At 56.8% G+C, this 19028-nt stretch overlaps 11 protein-coding genes across 11 annotated transcripts; 5 read left to right on the forward strand and 6 right to left on the reverse strand.

Moving 5' to 3' along the window:
- The first annotated feature begins 146 nt into the window (after positions 1 to 146).
- SCHCODRAFT_02627754 (uncharacterized protein) lies at positions 147 to 3214 on the forward strand. Its single transcript, XM_003031486.2, has 12 exons — positions 147 to 175; positions 224 to 701; positions 754 to 785; positions 840 to 879; positions 930 to 1036; positions 1087 to 1100; positions 1158 to 1251; positions 1443 to 1604; positions 1740 to 1880; positions 1936 to 2044; positions 2132 to 2287; positions 2362 to 3214. The coding sequence occupies exons 2-12, from the start codon at positions 626 to 628 to the stop codon at positions 3072 to 3074; spliced, it is 1644 nt and encodes a 547-aa protein (XP_003031532.1). The 5' UTR covers positions 147 to 175; positions 224 to 625; the 3' UTR covers positions 3075 to 3214.
- SCHCODRAFT_02580081 (uncharacterized protein) lies at positions 3128 to 4890 on the reverse strand (the record flags this gene model as incomplete). Its single annotated transcript, XM_003031086.3, has 8 exons — positions 3128 to 3425; positions 3488 to 3746; positions 3806 to 3938; positions 3999 to 4101; positions 4156 to 4351; positions 4406 to 4448; positions 4498 to 4616; positions 4694 to 4890. The coding sequence occupies 8 exons, from the start codon at positions 4888 to 4890 to the stop codon at positions 3168 to 3170; spliced, it is 1308 nt and encodes a 435-aa protein (XP_003031132.1). The 3' UTR covers positions 3128 to 3167.
- A 624-nt stretch (positions 4891 to 5514) lies between these two features.
- SCHCODRAFT_02627771 (ribosomal protein L34e) lies at positions 5515 to 6348 on the forward strand. Its single transcript, XM_050345428.1, has 4 exons — positions 5515 to 5532; positions 5590 to 5929; positions 5984 to 6087; positions 6144 to 6348. The coding sequence occupies exons 2-4, from the start codon at positions 5771 to 5773 to the stop codon at positions 6217 to 6219; spliced, it is 339 nt and encodes a 112-aa protein (XP_050199455.1). The 5' UTR covers positions 5515 to 5532; positions 5590 to 5770; the 3' UTR covers positions 6220 to 6348.
- A 387-nt stretch (positions 6349 to 6735) lies between these two features.
- SCHCODRAFT_02457780 (uncharacterized protein) lies at positions 6736 to 6888 on the forward strand (the record flags this gene model as incomplete). The annotated part of the gene is made up of 1 exon (XM_050342586.1): positions 6736 to 6888. A coding segment is annotated over one exon (153 nt), but the record flags the coding sequence as incomplete, so codon positions are not given.
- Positions 6889 to 7570: 682 nt separating this feature from the next.
- SCHCODRAFT_02668406 (uncharacterized protein) lies at positions 7571 to 7960 on the forward strand (the record flags this gene model as incomplete). Its single annotated transcript, XM_003031484.2, has 1 exon — positions 7571 to 7960. The coding sequence occupies one exon, from the start codon at positions 7571 to 7573 to the stop codon at positions 7958 to 7960; it is 390 nt and encodes a 129-aa protein (XP_003031530.1).
- A 518-nt stretch (positions 7961 to 8478) lies between these two features.
- SCHCODRAFT_02506481 (uncharacterized protein) lies at positions 8479 to 8817 on the forward strand (the record flags this gene model as incomplete). The annotated part of the gene is made up of 1 exon (XM_050343176.1): positions 8479 to 8817. One exon carries the CDS (start codon positions 8479 to 8481, stop codon positions 8815 to 8817), a length of 339 nt encoding a protein of 112 aa, XP_050199457.1.
- A 31-nt stretch (positions 8818 to 8848) lies between these two features.
- On the reverse strand, positions 8849 to 10894 carry SCHCODRAFT_02307200 (uncharacterized protein). The gene is made up of 9 exons (XM_050342323.1): positions 10375 to 10894; positions 10257 to 10322; positions 10176 to 10201; positions 9808 to 10126; positions 9714 to 9755; positions 9573 to 9649; positions 9142 to 9522; positions 8979 to 9083; positions 8849 to 8924 (listed from the first exon to the last, which is right to left on the reverse strand). Exons 1-9 carry the CDS (start codon positions 10729 to 10731, stop codon positions 8903 to 8905), a joined length of 1395 nt encoding a protein of 464 aa, XP_050199458.1. The 5' UTR covers positions 10732 to 10894; the 3' UTR covers positions 8849 to 8902.
- Positions 10676 to 11224, reverse strand: SCHCODRAFT_02307122 (uncharacterized protein). The gene is made up of 3 exons (XM_050342322.1): positions 10943 to 11224; positions 10773 to 10885; positions 10676 to 10701 (listed from the first exon to the last, which is right to left on the reverse strand). The coding sequence occupies exons 1-2, from the start codon at positions 11112 to 11114 to the stop codon at positions 10836 to 10838; spliced, it is 222 nt and encodes a 73-aa protein (XP_050199459.1). The 5' UTR covers positions 11115 to 11224; the 3' UTR covers positions 10676 to 10701; positions 10773 to 10835.
- A 156-nt stretch (positions 11225 to 11380) lies between these two features.
- Positions 11381 to 13733, reverse strand: SCHCODRAFT_01190080 (uncharacterized protein; the record flags this gene model as incomplete). The annotated part of the gene is made up of 8 exons (XM_003031084.2): positions 11381 to 11643; positions 12236 to 12306; positions 12364 to 12585; positions 12634 to 12710; positions 12859 to 13096; positions 13145 to 13170; positions 13218 to 13280; positions 13341 to 13733. 8 exons carry the CDS (start codon positions 13731 to 13733, stop codon positions 11381 to 11383), a joined length of 1353 nt encoding a protein of 450 aa, XP_003031130.1.
- A 587-nt stretch (positions 13734 to 14320) lies between these two features.
- SCHCODRAFT_02457832 (uncharacterized protein) lies at positions 14321 to 14473 on the reverse strand (the record flags this gene model as incomplete). The annotated part of the gene is made up of 1 exon (XM_050342587.1): positions 14321 to 14473. A coding segment is annotated over one exon (153 nt), but the record flags the coding sequence as incomplete, so codon positions are not given.
- A 364-nt stretch (positions 14474 to 14837) lies between these two features.
- SCHCODRAFT_02580098 (uncharacterized protein) lies at positions 14838 to 19015 on the reverse strand. Its single transcript, XM_050343903.1, has 19 exons — positions 18512 to 19015; positions 18392 to 18454; positions 18317 to 18342; positions 18010 to 18259; positions 17914 to 17955; positions 17781 to 17857; positions 17504 to 17725; positions 17318 to 17449; positions 17230 to 17259; positions 17073 to 17091; positions 16561 to 17004; positions 16435 to 16500; positions 16353 to 16378; positions 15988 to 16303; positions 15892 to 15933; positions 15805 to 15846; positions 15243 to 15733; positions 15093 to 15188; positions 14838 to 15042 (listed from the first exon to the last, which is right to left on the reverse strand). Exons 1-19 carry the CDS (start codon positions 18902 to 18904, stop codon positions 15009 to 15011), a joined length of 2811 nt encoding a protein of 936 aa, XP_050199461.1. The 5' UTR covers positions 18905 to 19015; the 3' UTR covers positions 14838 to 15008.
- Between the last annotated feature and the right edge of the window lie 13 nt (positions 19016 to 19028).

The following is a 19028-nucleotide window of genomic DNA, read 5'->3' on the forward strand; positions in this document are numbered from 1 at the left end:
GCGCAAGGATGCAAGAACCGGTCTTTTTGACATTACCGCGTTAGAGAACAAAAGGCGTCCAGGAAAGGAAGGTGGAGTGACACGGGTGACGTGTCAAACAATTGTTCCCGCTGTCATTCCCACGTTACCCATTTTGCTTCCTTCCTCCTCCGTCTTCGTCTTGCTGGCCTTCAAGGAGGGCTATGTTTTCCGAGTTTCGAAGCATATGTTAACATACACCTAGTACTCCTGCAGCCATGCACGGACGATAAGCTTGATAGTGACGTCGAGAGCGCGTCACGGCCTTATCGGTCGAACAACGACACGACCCTCGATCAACAAACCTCAAGGCATGCCCGAATTGGAACAATGGGCTTTGGGATGAAAGGACCATGCGGGCGCTCATCATACAAAAGAGGGTGCATGTCATACTGTATATAAGACGGAGAGTGAGAAGTTTGCGCCCCTTATCGCCCTTGCCTCCGTTCCCGACCCCCACCGTGCTCCCGGTCCCTCGACTTTCTTTTCCTCGTCCGCGGTCCGCTGGTCGGCCTGGCTCACATACTATCGATACGACACGACACGACAAGAGCTTGCTCTACTGACCTTGCAATATTTTCACTCCTTCTTTTGACGAATCGACGAGATGCCCACGTTCACGACGGCGCTTGCGCTCTCCGCCCTCGCCCCAGTGGCGAAGGGCTTTTTTCTCATGGGCGTCCGTAAGTGGCCGGCTCGCGTAAGGGGTGAGGTCTTTGCCAACACCTCTGCTAGAAAACTACATTGCCACAGAGCGTGTGGACCCGGTACGCTGTCTTGCTCTTTTGTTCCTGTTGAAGTCCATGCTAACCATGCAATAGATCATGTACCCCGGGAATGTCTCCAATCATGTCCACACTAGTAAGCTTACCACTCGACGCCATGAATTTTCCGTAGCTGAACGCGCGCAGTCATGGGTGGCAGCAACTTCGGGCTCGACACGAACATCTCCGCGCTGCGCGACAGCGAGTGCACGTCCATGCCGATCGCGCAGGACAAGTCGAACTACTGGTTTCCGGTGAGTCCGACATACTCATCTCAAGCGCGTTGGCTGATCTGCTGCCGCAGCACCTGTACTTCCAGTACGTGTCTCGTGCCGTCATCGGACCGACACCATTCTCTAACCCAGGCTCTTGCAGATGGTCCAACGGCAGCTACACCAGCCTCGACGCCGCTTCGACGGTGTACTACCTTTATGACAACGACGCAGGCGTCAAGGCGTTTCCTGATGGCGTGCGTGTCCTCTCCTTATCCGTTCGCTCTCACCCCTCCCATCTCCTCCCTTCCCACATTCCGCGTTCCCCTTGTCCTCCCCTCGATGACTCCCATTCCTCCACCCTTTCCCTCTCTTTCCTCCTCCCTTCTCCCTAACCCTCCTCACTTTCTGCCCATACAAATGCACTGACACTCCCTACCCTACCCAGTTCCGCATGATCGCCGGCGACGAGAACCTGCGCACCTTCGACAACAGCTCCGTGTCCCAACGCGCTATCTCGTACAAGTGCCTCCAATTCGACGAGCAGCCGATGGAGGACTATAACGGGTTGCCGCCCGTGAGCTGTCCGGCGGGGATTAGGGCGCAGATTGTGAGTTCTGGGTGCGGTCTGATGGTTGTGAGGTTGGAGTCGCGGTTCGACACTCGCGCGGCCACGCGAAACCAGCCGCTCGCCTTTGCCTGAGCCGCTACTCGATGATGACGATTGCTGATGCCCCTCCCCTAGAACTTCCCCAGCTGCTGGGACGGGCAGAACACCGACTCCGAGGACCACAAGTCGCACATGGCGTATCCGTCGGGCGGATCGGACAAGGGGACGTGCGACGACCCGAAGTTCAACGTGACGGTGCCAAGGGTGTTTATGGAGGTAAGTTATCGTTCCATCACTGGTATAACGTGGGTGCTCACGCATCGCGACTCAGGTCTCCTGGTACACGATGGACTGGGACAAGATTCGGGACCAGGCGATGAACTCCTCGCAGCCGTACGTACTGTCGAACGGGGACACGACGGGGTACTCGTACCATGCTGGTGAGTGATCCATTCCTTCGACCTTGCTTAGCATCGCTTCGTGCGTATCTCGCGCCCGACTCTTGAACTAATCCTACGGCCTCTCAGACTACATCTACGCCTGGGAGCCCGACGTCCTGCAGACCGCGATCGACACCTGCCAGTGCATGACGGATAACTTCGGCGCGTACGACTGCTGCGAGGTGTTCGAGAAGAAGGCGGATGGGGAGCGGTGCTATATCTCGAGTGCGGTGGAGGAGCAGGGTGAGTGCTACTTCGTAGTTTCGCTGCTTCGGCGCACATAAGCTCGGGTAGGATGCTGATACCCGCCTTTGTAGTTGTGGGCACGCTCGACGCGCTCCCGGGGTATGAGCCGTACTCTAGGGTGGGGAACTCGACGAGCGCGTCGTCTTCCTCCCCCGCGGGTGCATCGACTTCGGCCTTGAGCAGTGCAGCAGCGCCCTCAAGCGGCGCACCCACACTCTCACCGAGCAGCACGACTGCCTCGTCGTCCAGAGGCGATGTATCCTCAACTTCAGCGTCGACCGTGTCATCGTCATTGGGTAGTGCAGCGTCCGCTGCATCGTCGGGTCATGCCAATGCCGCTTCAGTATCTGCCTCGGGCGCCACCTTCGCGCCCGAGTCTGGCCCTGCAGCCGGCGCGGGTTCCTCCACTGGCACGGGCTCTTCTATTGGCGCAAGCGCCTCGACAGCCCCTAGCAGCGCCTCAGCGTCGTCTTCGTCGTCCCCCGCTGCGTCGGGCTCCTATCCACCCAACCCATCCTCCGCCGCCTCCTTAGCCAACCTCCCCATCGCGAGCACGACGCCGCCCATCATCTCGGGGCCAGCGAGCGTCTTCACGGATGCGGCACCGGCGCCGATCATGACGTCGGCGAGTGCGGCGGGTGCTGGGCCGTCGAGCGCCGAGGCGTCAGGCGCTGGGGCGTCGGGCGCTGAGGCTTCAGGGGCAGATGCGTCGGGTGCCTCTGCCGCGCCCTCGGTCTATGCTCGCCACCGACGTTTCGTGCGTGCGAAGCGCCCCGTGGCGTAAGGGCGTCCGATGAATCCTTTGTTGTAGTCACGCAAGCTCCGTACCAATGTCTACCGTATGTCCATGTATCATAGGTTTGTATGTAGCTTTAGGTCAGTATACGACGTGTTCCTCTCCCCAAGGAGACTCGCACCCGTACTCGACGTCGCACGAACAGTCCACGTCTGGACGGCTACGTATACTGGGCGCAGCAAGCAACCCTGTCTGCTCGTGCGCTCCCGGACTCTCGCTGTCCACGCTCCTAGGCGACGTGCAGCGCAGGTCATGCGAAACGAGCGCGGAGAGGTCGATGGAGACCTCCGAGTTCTTCAGCCGCTCAAGCGCGAGGATGACAAAGGTAATGTATATGCCCTGGCACGGTACTTAGTCTCAAAACTAGCCAAATCAGAAGCAGTGGGCGAGCGAAGACGTACAGCGAGGTACGGATAACTGGTGCCAATGATTGAATAGACGGTGACGGCGTTCTTGTCTTTGCCATTCATGAAGACGACGAAGGCGAGCGGACCCTGCGTGCACCTCAATAACCACGCGATGTAAGAGTTGAGGTGAGCCATGCACACCCATGCTATGCAATACACCGCGCTGGACTCAACGAGTAGAGTGAGCACCATGTCGATCTTGCTCGCGCCCTTTCCGGCTCGAAGCACGCGCGATATATTTCGCCTGTAGGTCCTGGAGGACACCGTCAAGATCGGCAGGTGTATTAGGACTCGGTGTGAGGAAAGGCGTACCACAGTCTTCTGGAAACTAACGCGGTGGCGACGATGTTGGTGAGCAGCGTGCAGACCGGTACGAGCGCGGCCACAGATGGGCGATATATCCGGTCAGGACCGTCGATGAAGACCGAGTGCACTGCGAGACCGCCTGTAAAAGGTCTCGGATGAGCACGCTCTCTAGATCAAGATCTCTTGGTCGAGGACATACCAAGACAGCCCAGTGTACACACAACAAGCAAGATCCTGACCTTGCAACTCTCGGGGTACATTATCCACGCCCGCCAGACGACAATGATGTCGCAGATGAAGAGCTAGGAGACGAAAGTCGACGAAAACACAGTGACGACGAATTGCCAGGGACGGACCACTGTCTTCCTCATTAGGTCGCCAACGATCTTCAGCCCCGTAAGACCTTCGACCGTGAGGTGGTGGTGGTTGGTGGATAAGGTCACGTGTAACTTGACGACGAAGACGAGGATGGTTATGGCGGAGTCGACCAGTAGCGCGAACATGACGGCGATAACTGCCATACGGAGCAAGCGCTTCTTCCCTGGATTACGCCTGGGGGTGTTTTGTCAGCTCTCACGGATGGAAGTACTCGTCTTGTACACTTACGCCAAGGCGACAAGTGTAGCGGTGGAGAGTGTGATCTGGATTCCTGGATCATAATGAGCGTTTGGGTCGCAAAGAGCGTATAGGCGACGCACCGTCAAAGAATAAGTTCGCCATGACTTGTAAGGACATATATTGGTTGGTGCGAACGGCTCCCTTCGAGAGGGGATGGAAAAGTTGAAGTGTCGGGACGTCCATGGTCCTGAAGGCTCGCCTATCGAACATAACTTAGACGATACAAAGACGCGGCGTCATCGGTTATATAGTCTTGAAGGACGGTATTGAACGGACAGATGACCACAGACAAAGTTCAAGCCGAAGCCATCGCGGACCTTGCGCCCGGCAAAGTCTGTTTTGAGTCGATGCATGCCCACCATCTCCGGAAGGCGGGAGAAGTAGGTAGCGCGCGCGCAAAGGTCGTTTACGGGCAGGACCACGACTCGGAGGATGCAAACATAGCCTTGCGGGGTTCGAATACAGTCAAACATTGTATTCGTCAGCGGAGCGGGTAGCGGGTCAAGCGCGCGGGAGATCCTGTCCTTGCCACGACATGTCGAGGCACGGCAGAGACCCAGTGCCGAGAGGAAGACTGGAGCGAAGAGGCACGGCCAGCGGGTTCTTGAAAGTTGCGGACCCGTTCTCAGTGGAACAGCGGCAAGTGACAGTAGCAAGGGCGCTCCATATGCTGGGCGATTAAAAAGTTGGTTCTTCTTGATCAAGCACATACCTAGACTATCGCAGAAATGAAGACACTAGACCCGGTGATGGACACCTGCTTGAGCGACACTGTCCTTGTAATTTTGCGAAGTAGCGCGCTGGTCGAAAATAGGAGGGAAATGTCAAAATTAGGTTCAGAACGGCGTAGTGTTCACTAATTCTAGTTCGCAGAAATATCTCCATTGACTCTCAAGACGGCTTGCGGGCCTCTTGGCGCACCTGCTCGACCTGCGGAGAATAGGCAGCAGGACTCAGTGATGGCAAGCGTCAGGAAAATCCGGCAAACGCCGGCGGTCGGGGAATGCCGGTTCACTTTGCAGCTGGCCTTGTCACGTGCTCAGCCACCGTTCACTGATCGCTTTCCTTTTCGGTCTAAGGTAATCTGATCAACGGCCCCGACGACGAGCAGCAAGGTAAGCGACACCGTCCTGCTGTCCCCGCGTTCTCTGTACTGACCTTCTTCCATCTAGGTGTGTATCTTTCTCTCTGCATGGCGAGAAAGCACGAAATGAAAAGCATACGAACCACCCTCGATCCTGCCTCCATGCGCACCTAGTTCCTCACATCCTCATCCTTCGCGCGCTACCTCCATACCACCAAAACCACTCCTTGCATCACGAATCGCCTCTGAACGCGTCTTCCAGATTAGCCATGGCCCAACGCGTCACTCTCCGCAAGCGCCAGCCGTACAACACGACCTCCAACCGCCGGCGGGTGGTGAAGACGCCGGGCGGCAAGCTCGTCGTGCACTACATTCAAAAGCCGGCGACCGTCCCCAAGTGCGGTGACTGCGGCCTCCCCCTCCAGGGCGTACGTGTTCTGCGTTGATCCCTTAGGAGCTTTCCCTCACACGACGTTCGATAGATCCCGGCATTGCGTCCCCGGCAATACGCGACCGTCTCGAAGCGCATCAAGTCCGTGCAGCGCGCGTACGGTGGCTCGCGGTGCAGCGACTGCGTGCGGAACCGGTGCGTCTGCCCGTCCTCGTTCACAAACATCGCCCGCTGATCATCCTACCCCTCAGCATCGTCCGCGCGTTCCTCATCGAGGAGGCGAAGATCGTCAAGAAGGTCTTGAAGGCGAAGCCGGCTGGCAAGTAAACGTCGCGCCTACCCACGCCTCGGTCTTGTCCCCCCTTTGTTACCCGCATATGACCCTCCCTCGACACATGCCCATATGTACTATGCATGCCGCAATGCAATTAGGCACCCACGCAAAAGGAAGACACATTGGCTGTGTGACTGCGTATCGCACGTTGTGAGGTTGATGCGTATGTATGAACCTCTCGGTGCGTTTGGCTGCAGTTTGAGCTCTCGGATGCGCGTCCATCACTGGTGGCTTTTTCGCCGACTGTTTCTTCAAGCACGGTGTAACCGTGGTGGCGATTCGATTGTTGCTCGAAGCAGGGTCGCCAGTTAGTCGGTTCGGTTCCGCTGACCTTGCTTTTGACGATCGCGAAGGGCAGTGCGTTCGCGCTACGAAAATCATCGGCCGTAAAGCAGCGCGACGTCGGTCGTTCGAAGCGAATGCCACAATCGTCCCTACTGACAGGCAACATCTACAGCTAATTGTGTACGTGCTTATCCCTACAAGCCATGCAAATACGCATATGGGTCCCAAAAATTACGCGCCCCAGAGGGAGTCGGCCCCCTGGTGTGTGGCGACGCGTTGGTTCTGTCGAAGGCAGACCCAGCGGTGGAATACCCGGCGTGGCCAGCAGGCGTCCTTCGATGCGAAGACCGAAGGATAACCCTGTGGCTCGCCCGCGATTCAACGTAAACGCCAGCTCGAACGAGACCCTGGGGGAGAACAGCTTATGGCTTTACATAGTCGGCATCAACGCTGTGGCAAGTCGGGGACCGCCCACCGGCGTATGAGCCAGCAGCAGTCAAGCAACAGCGCGAGCACGGCATCCACTGCCTCCTCCGGCCTCGAGCGCGGTCGAAGACCTGCGCTGTGGTGACGTGAATCCAAGTAGCCACTCGCCAGTCAACCTCTCAGCACGTCGGATTTAGACGACGGCGGCACGCGTGAGCATGCCAGGCTTCGCCCCGATCCTTGGGAGGTGTATCGGCCGAACGAACAACCACTTGGGGAGGTCGGAGGGTGGGGGTTTGGGAAGAGAGAGGGTGGCAGAGGAGCCGCGTTATATGGGGCGGGGCACGTGATCCGGAGATAATTCAGACCCTAATTTGTCGCTCCTTTTGTTCTGACGCGATGAGACGCCGAATTGGTCTGCCTATATCAAGTTCTCGCGAGGGCAGCTTTCGAGTACCGGAAGACTGAGTTGTAGCTGCATTATCAACAATATACCCTTACTAGAGTTGACGACTACTAATAGTGCACTGCCGAAAGCATGCTTGAATCCCAAAAATTGCGCGTCCCAGGGGGAATCGGCCCCCTGGTGTGTGGCGACGCGACGAAGCTGCCGAAGGCAGCCCCAACGATGAGATGCCCGGCGTGGCACTGCAGGATGCCTTCGACTCGAGGACCACGAGCCCTCGAGGAACGAAGGGGAGGCCTGCGGCTCGCCCGCGAGGAGCGAGAACGCCAGGCGAGACAAAGCCCTACGGGAGAACACCTTATGACTTCTCAAACCCGGCATCAACGCTGCTGCGAGGCGGGGGACCATCCGCCGGCGTGGGGACCCGAGGGTACCCAGCACCCGGGGACAACCAAGCAGCAGCGCGAGCACAGCATCTCATCGCCTCCTCCGGCCTCGGCGCAGGTCGAAAACGAGCGCAGTGTGACGGGATCCAGGTGGCCCCTCGACAGTCAACCTCTCAGAGCATCGGCTCCGACCCGACAGAAAGCGCACGAATGCACCTTCTGCCGCTCTAAACCTTGGGAGGTGCATCGGCTGCCGAGGGACCAGTCTGGGAGGTCGGAGGGGTGGGGGGTGGAGAAGAGAAAGAGTGGCGAAGGCGCCGCGTTATGTAGGCCGGGGCACGTGCTTCGGAGATATTCCCAATTTGCCGTTTCCTTTGTTCTCGCGTGCATGACTACATAGGCGCCGAGGCATTGTCCTGGTAACGCGTTTGTTGTCGCGAGGGTGGCCTGCGGGTCCCGTATTGCTGGAGTCGTGAACTCATTACTGACTACATACAGTATCTAAAGTATCGAATGCTACAACGCAAGCCGAGGGCATGCATGAGGTCCCAAAAATTGCGCGTCCCAGGGGGAATCGACCCTCTGGTGTGTGGCGACGCAACAAAGCTGCCGGAGGCAGACCCAGCGATGAGATACCCGACGTGGTCATCAGACCTCCCTCGGCGCGAAGACCGAGGGCTAGCCTGCGACGCGCCCGCAAGACACGCAATGATCGAGGTTGGACAAGCCCTACGGGAGAACACCTTTAAATGACCTCACATGCTTGGCATCAACGCTGCCTTCTGGCGGGGGAGGACCAGGCAACAGCGCGAGCTCGGCACCTCACCGCCTCCCTCAACCTCGGCGCAGGTCGAAGACGAGCGCGCGGCGACGGTAATCCAGGGTGGCTTTCCGACAATCTATCCCTCAGTGGTCACCGGATCCTCACGCCAGAGAGTACACGAGTGCGTGCTCTCCGACGATTGGACGCTTGGGAGGCATCACGACGGCCGGGAGCCACCCTGGGAGGAAGAGGGGATGGGGGTTTCAGAAGAGCGAGGGCGACACCATTGCCACAATATATAGGGCCCGGACACGTGCATGGATGATCTGATCACAAACGCTTTCCATTGTTCTCTTTCTCGAGGCCTCTCGAGAAACACGGGAATATTTGATGACGACCTCGCACAAGCGTTATGGGAAAGGTAATGAGTGCCTATACGTGGGTCAGTCGCGATACATCGTCAGCATAGATGTTAGACAAACTCACACGTCTCTTTTGTGCTCTAGCAAAAGCATTTGTTTATCGAAGCATGCGCGCCCTGCACACAGCGTGCAACTCCACAAGATTGTGTTCGTTGTACTAGCGGGCCCTCTATAAATCAACAATGTAAATATGTATTTGGACCGGCTCAATAAACAGGCAAACGTACAAGGGGCGAGGCGTGGCTTGAGCAGGTTTGGGAACTGACGTTCTTGACCGGCCGAGGGCGGCAATGTGCGCACCGGTGCTGGATTCGTGGCTGGCGCCGGTAGCGCGGGACGCAGGCTCACGTCTGCACTCAGGTGAGGGTTGCGCAGCTGCGCCTGATCCTCCAAGAGTAAACTCCGCCTGACGAAGCACCGATTCCTGCGAAGAACTGTGACCGTTCGGACTCCAGGGCGTCACTGGTATATCCGGAAGCGGGAAAAGACTCCTCGCCGCCGGCGGGAGGATGGTAGACACATCGCGCGCATGCGCTTCCAAAGCGCGCTGGATGACGGGGTGGTTGAGGCAGTGCGGCTGGTTCATGAATTTGGCGCTAGCTTCAATCCTATATTGCTGCATCAGTGTATCAGCGGGTAGAAAAAGCAGGAAACGTACGTTCGGAGATTGTCCTGGCGGACTTTCGTGCACTTTTCCTCATTTCTCACCCTCCAGAGGAGAAGGATGCAATAAAGCTATTGCCATCGATGTATCCGTCCGTCAGAAGCAACTGGCATATACGAAGAGGAACCCACTCACCCAACTCGTGATCTCATGACGTCTTTGGCGGCTTGTGTATACCTGGAGGCAGAGCCGTATTAGTGAAGTTCACGGTCAAGGGAATTGCACATACGGCTGCAAGACGCTTAGCTCCTTCCTTGTCTTTGCTATCCTCGACGATGTCGCTATGTACTCCCCCTTTCCAGCCGATACTGTCTAATTCTTCCTTCGCCTTCAGACGGGCCTTCAAAAGGGATCTGCAGTTGGTGCTGCCGTCGATGTCTCGGAAAACGGCATAGTGCCAGTTACCAACGTAGCACCCAAGGTCCATCAGCATATGTGGCTGCCACATTTCGGCTGCAGGGGGCAACACGAATTCGACAACGTCGTCGTAGTAGGTGAAGTCCGTACCAGGCATACGGCAGAGTCTCCAGCCCCGCGACATGTGCTCGCTGATCGAGAATGAGCTTCTTCGTCTACAAAAGTGAATCAGGGACGTACGAGAACATATAAGAGGAACATTCCGTCTGCAAATTGTCGTGTCAGCGTCAGAGAAGTAAGATGTGGCACGCAGCGACGCACACTGCCGCACAAGCGTATCCTCAGGTCGCTCGAGGCTGGAGGTAGCGCTGACCATGTGCCGCAGACCTGGTTGCACTACATGAGCGAAGGGCCTAGGTTAGAGGCTTGACAGGCTCACCGAACACGCCCCCGCGCAAAGCATCTTCATGTAGCAGATCCGGTCGCGTAGGCTCACCGGAAGATACTCTCTTTCTTCCTCTCTAGGCGGGAATATGCGGCTCATTCCGGCGTCCACGAGAGCTTCCTCAAGCATATTCCTGTCGATCATCGTCCGGAAGAGGCGGCAGGTATCGCGAAGGCTGAACAGGTCGAAGATCGAGCAGTGCAACATGATCTCTGCCCATGTCTCGTCGCTGAACTGCCGAGCAGCTGACGCTGCCGCAGATTCTTTGGATTTATGGGCCACGTCAGCGACGAGCGGGGAGGGCGGCTGGGTGCGCGGAACCTTCGCGGGCGGTGCTTCAGCGTCAGTCATAGTCGGAGATGGAGGAATCGTAACGACGTGCGACAGCTTACAGATGAGTTCTTATGTACGGCTCACAGGTTGGTCTTGAATGGTAGGCGCCCTGGTCATCCTTGTCAGCGCTGGTCATAAACAATACGAATCTGGAACTCTGGTATGGCACGCGCTACGATTGGACCTTCGAGTCACAAACATGACCTGCTTAAGCAGCACCGCCTCGCACCTTGTCTTGTCTTCGAACGTGACTCCCAGCACTGACCGTTGCTGGTACCCCACGTCTCCAAACAATAGACCGATGGCTGACAACAAGGAAAGTCGACCTGCGCAGCTGCAAAATGAATGGTCATCGCACCGCCAGCTAGCCCCAGGAGCGTGTGGCGCGAAGGTCCGAGCATCCCTCAAAGATACTCGTCGAACGAAGCCCGGGCCCGAGTCCACTCAGGAGCCGCACCGATGAGCCTGGCGAAGCACCCGATACACGATGGTACTGATTTGTCGCGTTGGAAGCAGATGAACCATACAGGGTTTCGGGGCTCGCGTCGAGGAAATCCTTCGTGATACTACTGAACGGTCAAGTCGGCGACGTTGGGCTGCATGATAACCTACAGCCTCGTATGCACCCCACGGCTCTGAAGCAACCTAGAAGCGATACAAACCTCGTTTACTTACCCCGACCATCTCGAGCGGCGACGCCCAACCCGTTGTCCGACTCCGTACGAAGGCCAGCCAATAGTTCAAGAACAACCTGCTCGACTGCACGGCCGACTCGCGCGCGACGTTTGATCAGGCGGTAGCACGTCGCAGTTGTGGAGGGCATTGAGCGGCTCATCAGTGACATGAAGGCAGCAGTATAGGGGCCGTAGTCCACGCCGTGAGGTGGGTTGTCCGCGTCGAGGGAGCCGTACGTCGGTACGACGGCCTTATCTGGGATCGGGCCGCGGTACGCTCGGAAATCCGAGCGAGACGAGCATTGAATTTGATGTGCGATGAACGAGAGGCGCGCCATCCAATGTCATTCCAGAACTGCTATTTCGCCGCTGAAGGCGCGCGGGCGAGCTGCATGATGGTCGAAGTCGACCTGGAAATTCGCATGGCCCGTTCGTGATGATCACATCAGTGCACGTGTCGTGACGGTTCATTTTGGTCACATTGCTGTGACCGCGCGAACTGTTCCGATATTCCATCTCATACATCTGGCGACGCCACGGGTAATTTCGTGGCGCAGAGTTATGCGGCACGCCGATTTCTCCCATGGTATCACGACCCAATCACTCATATAAACTTTCGTTGTCGAAGTCGCGCAACAGCTGCTATACTCGCTTGCGCGCATCGCTCAGTCGTGAGTTACAGGATTTACCTATCGATGCCCCTCCATTCGTGTCCTTTGCATCGTCGTATCCCATGGCTGAAACGTCGATATCAGCGAGCGAAGACGTCACACGCAACAGGACCTACTTGTAGTACTCATGGCTCCCTAAAGCGCCGGCCGTGAACCACCTCATCGGCGGGTCCTCACATAAATCGCATCGATACTCCGCTTTCCCCGTCTTGAAGTTGAGCCGACTTTGAGGGAGCTGCTCGGGGTGCCTGGTTAGTCGCCTCCGTCAGTGCATCGGCTGTGGACGTGTGGCAACGCCCACGCACCTTTGCTTCACATGCCAGTCGTACAGGCTCTGCTTGACAGAGACACCACAGTGGCTGCACATGCGTTTCTTGCTCTTCGCGGTCGCCAAGCCGGCTTTGACGAGAGTGGAGCGCGACAGCTTGCGGTCGTCATGACTATGTGCTCGCAAGCGGCGCCGGATAGTGGCATTGCGCAGCGCGCGGGCGGTCGGGATGCCTCGTCTTGCTGCTAGCTTGCGCAACCTTTTTCTCGTGAGCTACTGCTACGATATCAGAGAAACCGAAGCGTACTGGTAAACGTTGTGGGCCTTGAGCTTCCGCATATGCACGTGCATCGAGCTCTTCCAGATATCGATGTAGGCCTGGATCTATGGAGGGCGTTAGTCGAGTCGAACACGTTAGTATCTGAGTTGGCGACGCACCATGTAGAGCGCGCGCGACCAGTGGCAGCGGACCGCGTATTTCTTAGCGCTGGTTGCAGATCCTCCCCGTCCAAAAGGAGTTTTATCGACTTACCTTGAAAAGCTTTTCCCGACGCTTCTTTCGCTCATCGTGCGAAGGCGCTGCGAGAACCTCGGCTACGTATTCTTCCTTCGCAGCGGCCAGGTCTCGGACGAGGACCGCGTCGGTTCCTACGCTTGCTGTAGGCAATCTGACCATCGGAAGCCACGGTATAATATGCCGGTCGATTCGGGGCGTTGCCGATCTGGCTGGAAGGTAATTGAACCTAGGCTGAATGTATACCACTTCCGTCCTGTAGAGGATTCGTCAGCCTGACCTCAAAGAGTCACGAAAGATGTACCGGAAGAACATAATTTTGCAGTTCTTCTGTAAGTCCGTCAGCGCACGCTGAAGCACCCAGGAAAGTGGCATACCGAACAAAGATATATTGGACTGTGGATCCACTCTGGGGGTCCCGCCGTCCAGATGTTGCATATCTGGAAGACAGGTTGTGTTGTCCATACTTGAAGTCTCGCACAAGAGCAGAGATAACTTACGGCACATCGACCGGAACGGAACAACATGTTCGTGTAGATTGCGCTCCCGTACATGCCCGGTGCCCAAGGGTCCTTGACGCCGAAGAAGTCGCGCATGACTTTAGCTTGGCCGCGATGCTTCACAATACGCAGCCACCAGCGAGGGTCAGGGGGCGGACGCCTGAGAAGAAGAGGTGCGTGAGCTAGTAGCTTGCCATTGTTGCGGTCCACGATCTCCCGAAAGAGGCGGCATGTATCGCGGACTGCAAAAAGCGTCGTCGGCAAGCAGAAGGAGAACACGATCTGCCACAGCTCCATAGGGAGAATGTCGCGCCACATAGTGCGCACTTCGACAGTCTCAGAGTCGATCGTCTGCGCATCACGCCTGCGCTTTGGCTTCCAGCGTCGAGTCATGGAGGGTGGCGTTCTGGAGGGATTTGAAGGGGCGGGTGAAGACGAGCACGGTCGCTTTATTGCAGAGGACCGCTTACAGACACAGTCACAAGCATCAACAGATAGAATGATACCACGGAACAAAGCTCGTCACACGCCGACATGAATGAAAGAGAACAAAGGCGGCGCTCCAGATGCCACGCGCGACCTCTGGTTGATCGCCGGTTGCACGTGATCGTCGCATATATAGGCCGGCCCTTCGCCACCTTTTCTCTTCCAAAACCCCCACCCCTTCGGCCTCCCAGAGTGGCCTCCGGCCGTCACAACACCTCCCAAGCGTCCAAACGTCAGAGAGGGTACTCTCGTGCACTCTCTGGCGGGAGGATCCGGTGACCACTGAGAGGTCGGTTGTCGGAATGCCACTTTGGATCACCGTCACTGCGCGCGGGTCATCGACTCGCGCCCGAGGTCGGAGGAGGCGATGGAGTACTGTGCTCGCGCTGCTGCTTGGTCCTCCCCCGCCAGGCGGCAACGTTGATGCCAAGCTATGTGAGGTCATTTAATGGCGTTCTCCCGTAGGGCTTGTCCGGCCACGACCATCGCGTGTTTTGCGGGCGGTCCGCAGGGTTACCCTTCGGTCTTCGCATCGAAGGACGCCTGTTGGACACGCCGGGTACTCCTTCGCTCGGGCTGCCTTCGGCAGACTCGTCGCGTCCACATTGAACAAAGGGCCGACTCCCTTTGGGATGCGCAATTTTTGGGATCTACGCATGCGCTCGACATGTGTTTCGATAGTCAGTAGCTACTTCAATCAATATAACCTATTTATTCTGCTTGAACATCCATCTGTCTAACGAGTGGCTGGACGCGGTCAACGAGAGAATGTCAACGTCCTCGCAGTCAACCGCTGTAAGAGGCCACTACTATAGCGCTCGAGTTGTGTCATCTTCAGTGGCAATGGTAATTGTGGGTAGTCGGCCATCTTTCAGTGCTCCACGAATAGTTCAGAATATCTGCGCTCACGCGGACACCTGACACCAGCCGTGGCTATCACAAAGACCGATCAGACAGAGTCGTATGCGGCGATTAATCGGAATCCTCGTATGGCGTTGGTAAGAGAGTGTCGTTTCGGCGCGTAGGTCGATATATTTCGAACTAGATGGATCGGTAAGAGGGTGAATAATGTCGTCCTTCTTCGCCTGAATCGCAACTTTGACTGGTCCACATGGTGTTTGATAGGGGAAAATCTTGATATGCGCTATAGTACAGAGACAGACGAGTCAACTACCATTCGGTTCAAGCCTTCGCGGGCCCCGAGGAAGAGGAATGCCTATGAACCGAACATTAGCACAGTCACAGATGTAAATGAGAACAACTGACTCATTCGCTCGATGCCCTATTAGCTCGGCCGCGGATTCAAACCTTGTCTCGAACGCGCAGTCCGTACAAGTGTACCACGTGCTAATCTTCGGCTTTCTACAGATGATGGACGTGAGCGATATGGTGTGTGTTGCACAGAGAACGACGCACGCAGCTCGAGCTTTGTGGCGGGTCTTGGTTGAGCAATTGCTCACGGCCTTGCGCGCATCGCCGCCACGGTCGTAAGTGCCACCGGGTGAGCTACCGAGGTCGGCGGCATGGTTGCTTGGACCAGCAACGGCAGGCTCCTCGCACGTAGGTATAGGTTCTTCCTCGATCTCGATCTCACGCTCCGCTGAGGTGACCTTCGTAGCACACTCTTCCTCACCCCGCTCCCTGTCCATAAAGGGCACAAAGTCACGGGGGAGGGCAATCGACGACCTACCCAGCTGGACATGATCTAACTCCGGGTCCCAGGGCCCCTTCGGCATGTCAGGAGGGGAGAGCAGGCAATCAATCGCTGGTGTGAGGATGCGGGATGCGTCGCGGACATGCGCTACTAGAACGCGCGAGACAAAGGGGTGCTTTAGGTCGTAGGACTTGTTCAGAAACTTGGCGCGGGATTCGAGGCTTGGGCGCGGCGTCAGCGCGTAGACAAGTGACTAGAGAAAGGGACATACGCAGACAGATTCTTTGGGCAGGCTCCCCACTCGGTGACCACTCACCAACCTACCCTCTCATACGACAACTGCGGCCTAGTGATACGGTCATAAATCTGCACGCGTCAATATATGCCCCTCTCAATGCACTCAATACTCACCCGTCCTGTGACCTCAAGGCATTTGGCGCGGCGCTTGTACTCCTGCAAACGGCCGGATAAGTGAAGTCCGCGGTTGTAGAAGAGGGAGCCACGTACGCTGACCAGCCGCTTAGCCCCTTCCTTGTCTCGGCTGCTGCGGACGATGTCCTGCAAGTCCTTTCCGTCCCAGCCGACATCTTCCAATTCCTGTACGGCCATCCGACGCGCCTTCAAGACATACCTGCAGTTGGGCTCATCACGAATGTCTCTCGACATGATCTGCAACGAGGGCTGAGCGTAGCGCCTGACCTGTGTCAGCACGTACGGTTGCCAAGCTTTGGCTATCTCGGCGAGCTCGACTTCGGCCGTGCGCCGACCCGGGATGGGAAAGGTTCGCATCACATCCCGATGGGCGCAGCGCGACATGTACTCGCTAATCCGGAGTCAGCCTCTTCGTCTGCCATCGAGAGAACAGAACGTACGAGAACACGAAAGAGGCGCAGTCGTCCTATAGTGGGGAAATGATTAGCGGCCAAGTGGCATACATGATATGCAGCGACGTACACTGCCACAAAGGCGGACCTTCAGGTCGCTCGACGCCGGGGGTAGCGCTGACCTCGTGCCACAAACCTGGAAGCGTGGCTTGAGTCAGCTTAGAGTTAATAACAGACAGACCACACCCAAGCTCACCGAGCATGACCCCGCGCAGAGCATCTTCATGTAGCAGATCGGGTCGCGCAGCTTAGCGGGGAGCAATGCCTTCTCCAGTGCGTTCAAGGGGCAGATGAGATGCAGACCAAAGTCTTCGAACGCGTCCTCTAGCATCTCCTTGTCGATCATCGTCCGGAACTGGTGACAGGCGTCGCGCAGACAGAACAAGTCAAAGACCGAGCAATGCGACATGATCTCCGCCCACGTCTCTTCGGTGAACTGCTGGGCAGCAGGCGCTGCGTGCGGCGGGCTGTGGGGTACGTCTGCGACAGGTGGAGGGGGTGACTCCGTTCGAGAGATCTTCGCGGGCGGCGGTCCGGCGTTGGTCATTGTCGAAGAAGGTGGTGGCAAAGCGACGGCGCGCGACTCCCAAAGTTGCCCGCTTATAACAGGCGCTGAAGCTGCTCTTGCACGGTACGTGACCTGGGTATTGTTGTCAATACCGGTCACAAACAATGGGAGATTCAGATGTGTGTTTGTGTCGTGAGCACCGCCTTCTTGATGTCCACGCTGCAGAAATGGATTGGCGAGTTGAGAACAATGCATTGATTGTCATGTGTATGATCGCTTTGCCGTAAGTAATCGACACCTCCCTCGGCCCTCCGGATACTCTTCGAGAAAGTGCACGATCATTGACCGATACCATACCAATCCTCCCCCGAATGACGTATCCCATGCCTGAGGGGTCCAACTGGTCAGCGAGCGAAGACAAGCAAATAAAGGAGTAGCCACATACTTGTAGAACTCGTGGCTGAGCAAGGCATCTGCCGTATACCACTTCACGCGATGATCCGTACACGATCCGCATCGATACTCGGCCTTGCCGGTCTCGAAGTTGAGACGATTTAGTGGCAGTTTCCCCGGGTGGCTAAAGACAAGGCGTGAGTACGCCGTCAATCGTCTGATTCAACCGCCAACTCGCCTTCTCTGTACGTGCCAATCATAAAGGGCCTTCGAGACCAATCTCCTGCAATGCTCGCACATCCGCTTCTTCGACCGGGCATCAGACAGGCCAGCCCTCGTTAGGTTCGACCGCGAGACGCGACGAAGGTCGCGGGCACGCGTCTTGAGAGGATGCCGCACAGTGGGGTGGCGCATTGCGAGCGCAGCAGGGATGCGCCTCTTCGAAGCGTATTCGCGCAGCCTGTCAAGAATGAGAACCGTGCGCGAGAGCTCACGATCTCGTCATGACGACGTACCTGCGAAGACTGGACGCGATGACCTTGCGCCTCGTCCCGTCCATTTTACGCTTCCACATGTCGATCCAGAATTGAAACTGCAAGGACGAGAGTCAGGTGGTACCGAAGCAGGTGCGAATGGCGGGAAACTGACGATGAACAGTGTGCGGGCCCAGCGTGCGCGTGCCGAGTAACGCTGTAATCATCCAGTGAGCGGCGTCGTCAATGCAAAGACAGTGAATAAATCCACCTCAAACAGCGCTTTCTTGCGCTGGCTTCGTTCGTGAGCATCGCAGACGCTCAGAACCTCGTCCCGATACTCTTCTCGTGCTTTCAGCAAGTCGTTCACTAATATCGCTTGCGTCTTCTGGTCTCTCTGGTACAGGTCGGAGGAAAGCGACAGAAGTGGAAGGCTTGGCACAATGTGGCGGTCTACTTCGGGCATCACTGAGCGTGCAGGGAGATAGTTGAACTGCGGTAAGAGATATACGACTTCCGACCTGAATATTGCGCGATGGTAAGTCCGCAATGAGTGAGACTGATCAACAGAAGCGCACCGAAAGAATCTCACTCGACAATCCTTCTAGATAGCCGTCAGCACGCGAGAGAGCTTGAGCTAGGATCCAACACACCGAGCAGAAATAGAGCTTGCTATGTATCCATTCGGGAGGTCCTGGTGTCCAGGTCCCACAGATCTAGGCAAAGGTTGGTCCTCGGCTATTGTCGGATAACGAGAATCAGAGAGAACATACATTGCAGCGACCGGATCGAAACATAAGGTTGGTGTAGACAACGCTACCGTACATTCCCTTCTTCCGCGGATCGGTGATACCAAAGAACTCGCGGATAAGCTTGCGTTCAAGAGGATCTCTGTAAACGCGCATAAACAGCCGGGGGTCAGGAGGGGGTCGGGGTAGCAGAAGCGGCGCATGTGCTAGCAGTTTGCCACCGTCGCGATCGACAATGGAGCGAAATAATCGACACGTGTCACGAACAGCGAACAAGGTCGTCGGGATGCAGTAAGAGAATATGATATGCCACATTTCTGGAGGAAGGATGCTGCGACGTGGTGCTCGGGTATGTCGCGTCTGGTTGTCGAATGTGGATGCATGGCGAGCGCGCTTTGGCTTCCAACGTCGAGTCATGCAGAGTGGCGAGTCGTACGAAGTGGTGGATGAGGGATAAGTAGATGCGGAGAGCCGACAGCATTCCTCATGATCTTGCACGTTTGCGCAGCCGTCACAACGAACGTAACGATTCGAACTCCGA

The sequence above is a fragment of the Schizophyllum commune genome (genome assembly GCF_000143185.2).
Source record: "Schizophyllum commune H4-8 unplaced genomic scaffold SCHCOscaffold_7, whole genome shotgun sequence".
Taxonomy (NCBI): domain Eukaryota; kingdom Fungi; phylum Basidiomycota; class Agaricomycetes; order Agaricales; family Schizophyllaceae; genus Schizophyllum; species Schizophyllum commune.

What these genes read in the sequence shown, in the direction of transcription:
- SCHCODRAFT_02307200 (XM_050342323.1), bottom strand. Translation starts at nt 10,731, where the DNA reads ATGACTGACGCTGAAGCACCGCCCGCGAAGGTTCCGCGCACCCAGCCG. An exon ending in CGCCAGGACAATCTCCGAAC is followed by an intron (nt 9,523 to 9,572) that starts GTACGTTTCCTG and finishes GCAGCAATATAG; the next exon opens with GATTGAAGCTAGCGCCAAAT. An exon ending in CAAGCCACGCCTCGCCCCTT is followed by an intron (nt 9,084 to 9,141) that starts GTACGTTTGCCT and finishes GTTGATTTATAG; the next exon opens with AGGGCCCGCTAGTACAACGA.
- SCHCODRAFT_02627754 (XM_003031486.2), top strand. Translation starts at nt 626, where the DNA reads ATGCCCACGTTCACGACGGCGCTTGCGCTCTCCGCCCTCGCCCCAGTG. An exon ending in CTTTTTTCTCATGGGCGTCC is followed by an intron (nt 702 to 753) that starts GTAAGTGGCCGG and finishes CACCTCTGCTAG; the next exon opens with AAAACTACATTGCCACAGAG. An exon ending in TCAAGGCGTTTCCTGATGGC is followed by an intron (nt 1,252 to 1,442) that starts GTGCGTGTCCTC and finishes TACCCTACCCAG; the next exon opens with TTCCGCATGATCGCCGGCGA.
- SCHCODRAFT_02627771 (XM_050345428.1), top strand. Translation starts at nt 5,771, where the DNA reads ATGGCCCAACGCGTCACTCTCCGCAAGCGCCAGCCGTACAACACGACC. An exon ending in GCGGCCTCCCCCTCCAGGGC is followed by an intron (nt 5,930 to 5,983) that starts GTACGTGTTCTG and finishes GACGTTCGATAG; the next exon opens with ATCCCGGCATTGCGTCCCCG. An exon ending in AGCGACTGCGTGCGGAACCG is followed by an intron (nt 6,088 to 6,143) that starts GTGCGTCTGCCC and finishes CCTACCCCTCAG; the next exon opens with CATCGTCCGCGCGTTCCTCA.
- SCHCODRAFT_02307122 (XM_050342322.1), bottom strand. Translation starts at nt 11,114, where the DNA reads ATGCTCGGACCTTCGCGCCACACGCTCCTGGGGCTAGCTGGCGGTGCG. An exon ending in ACGTTCGAAGACAAGACAAG is followed by an intron (nt 10,886 to 10,942) that starts GTGCGAGGCGGT and finishes GTCCAATCGTAG; the next exon opens with CGCGTGCCATACCAGAGTTC.
- SCHCODRAFT_02580098 (XM_050343903.1), bottom strand. Translation starts at nt 18,904, where the DNA reads ATGACTCGACGTTGGAAGCCAAAGCGCGCTCGCCATGCATCCACATTC. An exon ending in GGGCTAAGCGGCTGGTCAGC is followed by an intron (nt 15,934 to 15,987) that starts GTACGTGGCTCC and finishes GGCCGTTTGCAG; the next exon opens with GAGTACAAGCGCCGCGCCAA. An exon ending in CGCAGTTGTCGTATGAGAGG is followed by an intron (nt 15,734 to 15,804) that starts GTAGGTTGGTGA and finishes CCCTTTCTCTAG; the next exon opens with TCACTTGTCTACGCGCTGAC.